Source organism: Hyposmocoma kahamanoa, unplaced genomic scaffold (genome assembly GCF_003589595.1).
Source record: "Hyposmocoma kahamanoa isolate Upper Pololo Valley unplaced genomic scaffold, ASM358959v1 55111, whole genome shotgun sequence".
Taxonomy (NCBI): Eukaryota; Metazoa; Arthropoda; class Insecta; order Lepidoptera; family Cosmopterigidae; genus Hyposmocoma; species Hyposmocoma kahamanoa.
Genome location: NW_020653825.1, coordinates 65603 through 75788, shown reverse-complemented (window position 1 = coordinate 75788; position 10186 = coordinate 65603). Strand labels below are relative to the sequence as shown.

Sequence of the window (10186 nt, the reverse complement as noted above, 5' to 3'; positions counted from 1 at the left end):
TTGCGATAGCAATTATATGTAGATATGTATGAAGTTCGGTAAGTGTAAGCGTGACGGGGTCGCGTGCGTAGCTCCCTGAGTTGCAAGTGTGGGGTTGCAGCTTGTAAGCGCCGGGCCGCGCAACCAGTGGGAGTGTGGAGGTGGCATTGGCGGGTGACGGCGTGACGCGGCGCGGCATGAAGACGCGCGACGAAGCGGCAAGTATCGCGTTCCAAGTTGGCGACGTAAAGTTTGTGGGGCCGATCGAAGCCGCGGCGCGCGCACCACCCCTTGTGCCATATAAGCCGGTCGCCCCACACCCTGCCGTCACAACCGCAAGGGTACGCGAGCGATCGCGAACGCCGCTCGCCCGGGGCGCCGCTCTTTCTCTTTTCTCTCTTTTTCTCTGTTCGTCTGTCTCTTGATGCGGCCGCGCTGAGGCCGATGCGGGCGCCGCCATGCCGCGCTGCCTCATGGCCAAGAAGTGGAAGGTGGCCCCGGGTGCGGAGCTGGCCGACGAGTCTGACGAGGAGATCGACGTGGTCGGCGAGGGGCGCGGCCGCAGCCCAGCGCCTGCTGCCACCGCGCCGGGACCCTCACCTCGCGATCCCGAGCCCACACTCCTCTATAATGGTAAGCACTAACTTTTTAAAACTTCACTTAAACTTCTGAAAACTTTCTTCAACTTACTCCTAGCCACGAGACTCTGCATCCAAGGTAATAAAAGCGGTTAATGTATGATTTCTCCTTGACAAATTTTATCTCTTGACGCTGATGTGATGCGCTCACATGCAACAATCAAAACATAACCTAAAACCTCTTGTAAACAAAACAATTCAACCAACATCATCAACAATAATAATCCTAGAGAACCGCATGGTCCACAAATTACAAGCTTCGCAATACCTTACCAATATCTACATCGAATAAACCATGACACATAGTAGTTATAGAAGTTATAAATACATATATACATATAATACAGCTTATGAGCTTTGCTACAATGCGACTGCCCATGTTTAGCGAATTGGATATAATCAAATTGTGATGCGCATGCGAGATTTCAGGCAAATTTTTATTTAAAAAATACTGATTAAGTGCTAGTTGGACTCACACACCAAAGAATATGTCGGTATCAAGAATTACACATGTGAATTAATGAAAAAAATTAGTATATCTAGTTTAATGTCATGTTCGGTTAAACACACAAAAAATGTTTTCCTATGAACTTTAATTGTTGACAAGAACTCCATAACATCAATACGAAACATAATGAAATTTTATTTCACCTTTATCGATTCTCTCTTTTAATTAATGCAAAACTTGGCAAAAAAGAATTGGAAGTACTTTTTGAAATAATATTTCGAGTGATAATTAATGCGGATTACTTAATTAAATATTATAATTTGCTGTTTTTTAAGTTTCTTTGTCAAACGGTTTCTGGAAAATAAAAAGTGACTCAACGTAATTAACAAATATGGGTTCTGTCTTCCCTTTCTACAAAGGTCTCCTTTTTGTATGTAGATACAAAAAGGAGACTTGTAAAAAGTAGATTTCAGTAATCCTAATAAAGCTGCTTGCATCTGCAATAAACCAGACCAAAATAAAAAAGTGCACCTATGAAATGGCTGCAAATCAAAAAAGTCAACATCACGTTAGCACTGTGCAATATTTGGATTTATCAAGATTTTCGAGGTAATTTTATTTGAAAAATTTTGTTTTTGAATCCATGACTAAAAGATGCCATCGATCATTGTGTTTTGTTCTCTCGTAAATGATTAATCGCGTAATGAAAATTGTATTTTCCAGGGTAACTTCCATAAGTCTAAATAACCAACATACAACAACTATGAATAAATACACTTAGTAACTAGATAAATAAAATGGCAGAACAAACACCAGGGTATTCACAGGTAAAAAAAGGGCAATAATTATTATGAAAAACCCTGAGGGACACTTGCTACGCTGGGTTTTCCAATTATATTGCGGAAATACTTTCACGACACAATGCAAAGCAAGACAAGAGAAGCTATAACCCCTCGGCCAATATTATGACAAACATTATGGCTTATAAATCTACGTGATTGCGTACATGATAATAATAGATACCAGTATCCATAGCTCTACGGCGCTGTTAATATTTTACGGCGTATGAAATCGTTAACTTGAGATAACACTTAGAAATCGATAGAATTGTTTATTTCAAAACTCGTTAATAAATTTTTATAACACCCATTCCGGATTTGTACCAAATACAAATCCTTCATTTTAATATACGTATAAGTCAACGTAAATTGTTTATCATATTGAAATTTATGTTTTATTTTAAACAAACTAATTGTTTATGTGGTATAAATTCATTATTTCAATTATTCCCACTGAATATACTTACATACAAGTCATACGTAGGGCGCACTGTAAGTTTCCGGAACTGGCCACTTACATAAACAATATTAACAAAGTAATTACAACATTTGAAAATGGAACTCTTTGGCTTTAGAATACAGTTTGTTTCATCTGACTGTCACTTGTATTTACATTGTGGCGTCATTTTAGAAATTGGTTGTCTATATCACCATGGATTTAACTGCCTCTGTGGCCGAACGGTTACCGTGCTGGTCTGCCACGAAGAGGTCTCAGGTTGGATTCCCGGGCCGGGAGAAATGTTTGTATGGTCTACATTTATTTCTCTCGTGAGTTTGGGTGTAATTTGTGGTTCTTTATGTGTGTGTCCAAGGCACCCTCGACACAGGGTTTCTCTAGTGCGGGGCTATGTTGAGTGTGAGCGTTATCATCATATCATTATCTCGTAAAAATTTTCGTAGCATGACTTTCTACGATTCTAAGTGTAATGTATCAGCTCAGCGGAGCTTCGCTCGGCTACAAACTGCTTTTAGCGATGAAGCACCATGCAAGACGAATATTTATAGCTGGTTTGCAGAATTCAAACGCGGTCGTGTGAATCTCAGTTACTAATTTCGTGATGATAGCCCGTCCAGTTCTATGAACAACAAAAACATCGATGCTTTGCGCTGTATGATCAAAACAGACAGGTATGAGATATACCATGAGATTTGGGCATCTTTAGGCGTAGGCATGAGTGAAATACAATCAATACTACACAAACATTTGGGTGTGAAAAAGCTGTGCTCTCGGTGGATCCCACACAATTTGAGTGAGACTCAAAAAACGGATCGCGTCACTTGGTGCAATGCCATACTTACCAGATTCAACGAAGGGGCGTCAAATTTGGTGTCGGACATAGTAACAGGTGACGAAACATGGATTTATAGTTACGATCCCAAAACAAAGCAGCAATCGAGCGTATGGGTCTTTCGAGATGAGCCGAAACCAACCAAAGTGACGCGCGTGCAAAGTGCCTCTAAGTGGATGATTGCTTCTTTTTTAATAAAAGTGGACACGTGACTACTGTTGCTTTGGAGAATCGTTGTACCGTGAATAATGATTGGTACACGATCATTTGTTTGCTGGAAGTTATTGACAAACTCCGTAAAAATAACCATAAACGCCGTATCATCTAGCACCACGATAATACCTGTTCTCACACCGCCAGACAGACAAATGAATTTTTGAAGGTGTACAACGTTGACCTTATGAGTCATCCCGCATACAGTCCTGACCTGGCACCTTATGACTTTTATTTATTTCCAAAAATTAAGAACCAGTTACGAGGTTAACGATTTTCATCACCTGAAGAGGCGTCGAGGAGTATGAAAAATATGTTTCAGAGATTGTAACGGAGGAGTGGCATAAATGTTTTTAAAATTGGTTCATTCGTATGAAAAAGTGCATTAACGCTAGCGGAGAATATTTTGAGAAACAATAAATTCATTTCTGACCATTTATAGTATGTTTTTCTTATGCATTCCAGAAACTTATAGTGCGCCACACGTATGACATGTATATCATGTTAATGGCTTTAGGGTGTGAAAATGAGATATTGCCAGTCAATATAGAGTTGCCTTCTATTACACAAAAGTGAAAATTAATGAGACGAGACGAGTGCATATGAGCATATGAAAAGCTCAAGGGTAAAAATAATAAAATTGAAATAGTAATTTTCAATCTTGTGCCATTATTCAAAATAAGTTTCATATAGTTTGATAAGATATTAGAATCAATGTTTTGTTACTGGATTTTGTAGGCCGCATGACGGCAAAGTCCTATTCCATTTATAACACTAAAATGTATTGAATTCTAAACAATAGGACCACTCAGTGATCATACTTTTATATGATATGAGCGGCAACCTAAAACCAATCAAGATAGCTACTAATGCAATAACTTGTAGAATTGAAATGGCTTTCGAAACGTAGTCTTTCTTAATCTCTAACATCTAGATTAATTATTAATGGTTGATTGGCTCTTATTGCGTACAACGGATCGCCATCGCGGTCCGTGTATTTACCATTACCGCTATACTTGGTGGAAAGCTACCAACTACTAAGCTACTATTTCCTAGATATAACCGGGTAAACCTAGTAATGCAAACTACACTCTCGAAATCTATACATATAACAATTGAAGCATTGGGAACAACAAGGGCGGTCGGCACCCAAAGCCCGTTTTGATGTTATTGCATCAAAACATGTAAAACACTATCTAGTACCTTGTGCCAAAAACTCACTTCGATCTCCCTTCTAGATGGCGTAATTTTCATTCATTTAGAAGGTGGCATAGATTATAAATGTGCGTTTGAATTTCGGACACGTTACGATCAGCAGTTTATAAAAACTCATATTAATGTTGAAAAAAATGTCTGAGACGAGCGACTTCATCCTCAACATGGAGCATCTAAGAAGTCAGTGACCTGCTGAAGATGATACTTGTCGATTCATTTCAATCCAGCGAATTTAATAAATGATTAAAAATACGTTTAAATTTTTTTCAATATGACTTTTAAATAAGACAGACTCAGAATTTGTTTCCTTAAAAACCAATAATAAAACGAACGCCCCAATAATTTACCGGTTTGGAGCAACAAGGGCGGATGACAAGGAAAAAAACTGTTTTCAAATGTCTCTAATACAATTTATATTTTTATTTTGATAATACAGGTAAGATAAAAGAGACAACAAAAGCTTAAATACTAGAAAGTAAAACTAGGATCCTTAAATTATATGAACAAAATTGGGTTGCTGCGGCAAGGTGCCCAAGATACTGGCAGCGTTCCCCCTTTGTATTGCTATGCTAATGAGTTGGGCAATGTAGCTGCCGGCTCTTGGGTTTCCCAGACTGTCTATTAATTTTTTCGATAAAATTTTGTGCAGATGAAGGGCATTCGGACCCCACGGGCCAAGGATTTTGACTCCAAATGCTAAATAGGTAGTCGGACCCGAGATCCTGGTACTTGTTACTTTTTATTCTTTCCGCCAGCTCAGCTGCGGAGCCAGCCCTCTTGCAGGTGTGCTGTAGATGGGATGATGATGGGATGATGATGACATGTTTCTAATTATTTTAAAATATTAATAACACCTGAATCTTTTAGCTAAATCATAGGACAAATAAATAATAAAGTATATAAGAGTCATATCATAAATATTAAAAAGATATAAGGCATTAAAATTTTATTTTCAATTTTTTCGAATCACACTTTTACGTGATTAGCCCTTGTTAGACCCAATGCTTCAATTGTAGTCGAATTTCACGTGGTGTTCAATGGTTCATCGCTCTCGAACCAAATATTCTGATTGGAAGTACAGACTATTAATCCCATTTTTGCTACTCGCTTTAAGCTGAGCGGTTCACACTTATGCAATAGCGCTTTTGTGCATTTTGTAAAGTAGCATTGGTTTTATTATGCAATAAATTTATTTACTTTTAAGCCTTTTTCACATAGGTACATTGAATATCAGTTCACGTCTGTGAAAAAGATCAATTCCGTCGGTGTGTTTGTCCCGTCTGTCCGATTGAATTTAATTTAATTTAATTTTATGATTTATGTTGTCGTTGTAGTTTGCCACGAAAATGGCCTCTATTTGTGCCACTAATATCAAAAAATATTAGCAGAAGAGTTCCTACTGAAAGATTTCGTCCACAAAAATGCAGCCACCTTACCTATTTCAGCCGCCAAGCAGTAATGTTAGCATTACTGCGTTCCGGTTTTGAAAGGTAAGGGTTCTGATGAAATGACAAGCACATGGGACTTGTCAAATTATGTCTCAAGGTGACGGACACAATGGCAGTGCTGCTAAAATCTTTGCAACTTAAAGTTCTGAGTGGCACTGCAACTGTTATGGACAGACGTGTAGCTTACCATCAGGCGCACGACTTGTTCGTCCCGTCAATTGATATTATAAAAAAAAACTCCATGTCGAACTCCTGAATTGACGTCATTGAAACATTAATATTCAAGAGTATACTTAACTATAATTAATATTAGTCTTTAACATCCCTGACATAATTTAGTATTTAAAATAATTATTCAACGATTGAATGGGTCTCGAGCGGCGGCGGGCGGCGGGCGGTACTCGGCTTTCACGACAAATCTACAACAGGCGGAAAGCGTCCAGATACTAATAGTATTACTACCATTATAATATTACCGTGTACTTTTTGAGCTAAATTGTTTATTTTCTCCTCAGTGTTAAATTCCATTATTAAAACCAGCTGTATTAAGACAACATGATTTTTAGTAATCATAACTTTTTTAATAAAAAAGAAACGGACCTGAAAATTCTTTGCAATTATACCTGTTTGCCAAATTTATTGAAATCCGTTAACGGAAAGTAGGTGAAATCCAATAAACCAGATTCATCCCTTAATTTGCTACCCTTAGCAGTGGAATATTTTCTGCAAATTTGAATGGGATCACTACTGAGGCACTCAGGTATAAAAAACAGACATCGAAATCCGTTACCAAATGTCGGAGTACAACATATACACAAAAATGCTGTCGAATTGAGAACCTACTTGTTTTTTAAGTGGGTTGTAAAGGGATCGTATAGTATAATCAATATTGTATCAACTTCGTCTTGTAATTAGCTTAACAGATGGACTGCGATAGCTGTAATGTAATTATATATAGTTTCTTGGACAATTTATCGATTGAATACGTGCAATCTATTTAATACCTCTTATTATGTGAAGTGTCAAAGGAAATTCATGTCTAGGTGAAATTGCATCCTTGATTGTACGTTGTAGACGGCCTTCTACGTGTAACTATCTGTATACACAGTTCGTAGCTCCGTAGCATTGAGTCTCGTAGCACCTGCGCACTACGAAACAAAATGATTCGTTTGTTCGCGCTACCAATTTATAAATTGCACGTTAATTAAATATTGGAAATAATCTCAGACGAGACAGAAAATCGGAAATCGGAACAGCTTAGTCTAAAACAGTATGTTATATTATATTATATTATATTATATTATATTATATTATATTATATTATATTATATTATATTATATTATATTATATTATATTATATTATATTATATTATATTATACAATAAAATAAATCTTGATTATAAACATTTGTACGTAGTATATTAGTACTGTATTCTAGCAAGAGGAAAGATATTACAACGCATAGTTTCACGATCAAGCAAACCTTGCCAATTCATAACGTGTTGCTTACTTGTTCTTCACGTAACAAAATAAAAACTCGCGATAATATTATGAGGAAAATAATCCTTACTATATTAAGCCTTTGGATAGGCAACATAAAAATACTAAATTTTTTTTCCCATCTGGTTGGTTCGATTCCTGGATAGGTTAAGCAAATTTTTAAAAGTCTTTGAATGCAATATTACGTACTTTTAACAAAAAAAATTGTCTCCATCAAGCACAAAACCCATATACACTATTTATAGTACTTACCTCCCTAAGAGAAAATCAGAGTAATATGTTTATATTACTTTGTTTTTCCGTTATTTATATATTGCACAGCTATGACAATAGTGTTGTAACTCAAAATATGTGAAACTCAAGATTATACTCTTCCTAAAAGTAAAATTTGATCCTCTATAAGTCAATAAAACTCTTGTAAGAAAATTGTAAAAAACAATTAAAAGATTTCTTCTTAATTCAAAACTAGACAATTTTTTGTGAGCTAGTTCTGGACAAAACAGTCCTTTTACAAAAATATGAAGTAATTGTTTCAATTCTATTTTTGAATATATTTGGCAAGTCGGAAATTGTTTAGACATCTATAATAAACTTTAACATACACAAAATTTTCATTATCATTCGTTTTTCATCGATTCTGAAAAAGTACATTTTTAGACTTAATACACTCTTGTATTAACAGTGGGATATGTATTCTGTAATTTGTAATCTTCTGTTGTATGTATGTGTTCCTGTTATCATATAATGTATTATTTATTCAAAAGGGAGCGAAATCACAAGTCTATTTTTAGTGATCGCGACTTTTTAACCGACTTCAAAAAAAGGAGGAGGTTATCAATTCGACTATCTTTTTTTTGTAACTCCGGTCGATTTGTGAACCGATTTTGTTGATTCTTTTTTTTTGAAAGTGGGTACCTCAATAGTGGTCCCCTTTAAATTTCAAGAAAATATTCTACCTCAAAGGGTGGCAAACCAAAGGATGAATCCGTTCGCGCACTTTGCGGTAACCGATTTCAATAAAACTTGACAAAAAAATGTAATTCCACGAACTTTTGTGGACGGTTTTTAGTACTCTGTACTTAGATTATTAAAATTTTAAATTATTTTATCAATTTTGGCACAGCTCAAATTGTATAATCCCGATGCAACTGCAGTAATTAATGACTAAATACAGCATAGTGAAGCAGTACATTGGAGTACCCGATTTGGCTTCCGCCATTTTGGTATGCATATTGACAGTAGTTGTCATATATCGGTCCCATGCCTAATTAATACGATTCTATTGAGACCCATTCGTCAATATTAGATCAAGGGATCAGGTTTTAGATTAAAATTTCAGCTGTATACAATTTGTAAACATTTAAATAGGTATGACAATTTGTCCTATTGTAAACGAGTAAGTACAATATACCATGTTTCTCTTTTAAATTTTATTTAAAAAAAAACAGTACAGCGTACTAAAAAAACCGACCTCAAAAGTCGTTCATCCCTTAGTTTGCCACCCTTACAGGGGGAATATGTTCTTGAAAATTTAAAAGGGACTACATCTGAGGTACTCACTTTCCAACAAGAAAAGAATCATCAAAATCGGTTCACAAGTTATCACCTAACATACATACAAAAAAACAGTCGAATTGAGAACCTCCACCTTTTTTGAAGTCGGTTAAAAAGCGGGTTACTTGAATTTATTTTCTTTTTGCTTTTTAGGCGACTATGTAACATTCACGCATCAAAAATGTCTAGGGATCAAGGTATTTTTTAAAATATTTGGTTACCCTATTAAAATTAAGTAAAAATATTTGTACATATTTATTATTATAAATTTTTAAATTATTCATTTATTAAAGTATGAAATTGACTAAAAAACCAATAGTGTTTAAAAAAAATATAAATCTGATTTTCAGTAATTGGCAAAAACGTGAATAAATGAAATATTCTTTATTGCACATTAAAATTACAATGACAACACAGAACACTAATGTAAGTATCACAGAGTAAGCAATGCACAACAGGCGGCCTTATTGCTAAGTAGCAATTTCTTCCAAGCAACCTTAGGATAGAAAGTTACGACATGCTTAATCCCTATACACTTTTAATTGGTGTAATACTATAATCACAAAGTGTACTGTTTTCAACAGACAACTCACGAGTATATAAATTCAATTAAATCCGTTTATGAATCCGTCAATTGAAGCCTTTGATGTTTCGACATTTTACCGCAAAAGTCATGATACAAAATGCAATAATTGGAATCAATATTTTCAAGTTCAAACGTTAAAACTGACGTTTACTGGAAATATTAAATGTACGAATTTAGGTAGATTTTTATGTTTGACGGTAGTTATATGAAATTAATGTCTATCTGTACTTATCCAGTATGCATTCGATTATTATTCATCCGATTGATGTATATGTAGTTGTATCTATGATCGCAAAACTTTTTGAAGTATTAGATCCCACTGCTGATATCCATAATATTAACCTCAGAATTAAGTGCAAACTCATGGTGCCACGCTTTCCATTCAGTAACGTAAACGACGATTCTTTTATGGAAAACTTATTACATTAAGATTTCGGAGCATATATTAAGATTATCATTTCCTACGTTTAAAACTT

The 10186-nt window shown here is 35.6% G+C and overlaps 1 protein-coding gene across 1 annotated transcript in view; it reads left to right on the top strand.

Annotated features, from left to right (window-relative positions):
- The first annotated feature begins 270 nt into the window (after positions 1 to 270).
- The window catches only part of LOC113229352 (transcriptional repressor scratch 2-like), a 56108-nt gene continuing 46192 nt past the window's right edge, over positions 271 to 10186 (top strand). The window contains exon 1 of the mRNA XM_026462909.1: positions 271 to 612. Coding sequence (XP_026318694.1) covers positions 438 to 612 — 175 coding nt within the window. The 5' untranslated portion in view covers positions 271 to 437. The remainder of the gene's footprint in view (positions 613 to 10186) is intronic.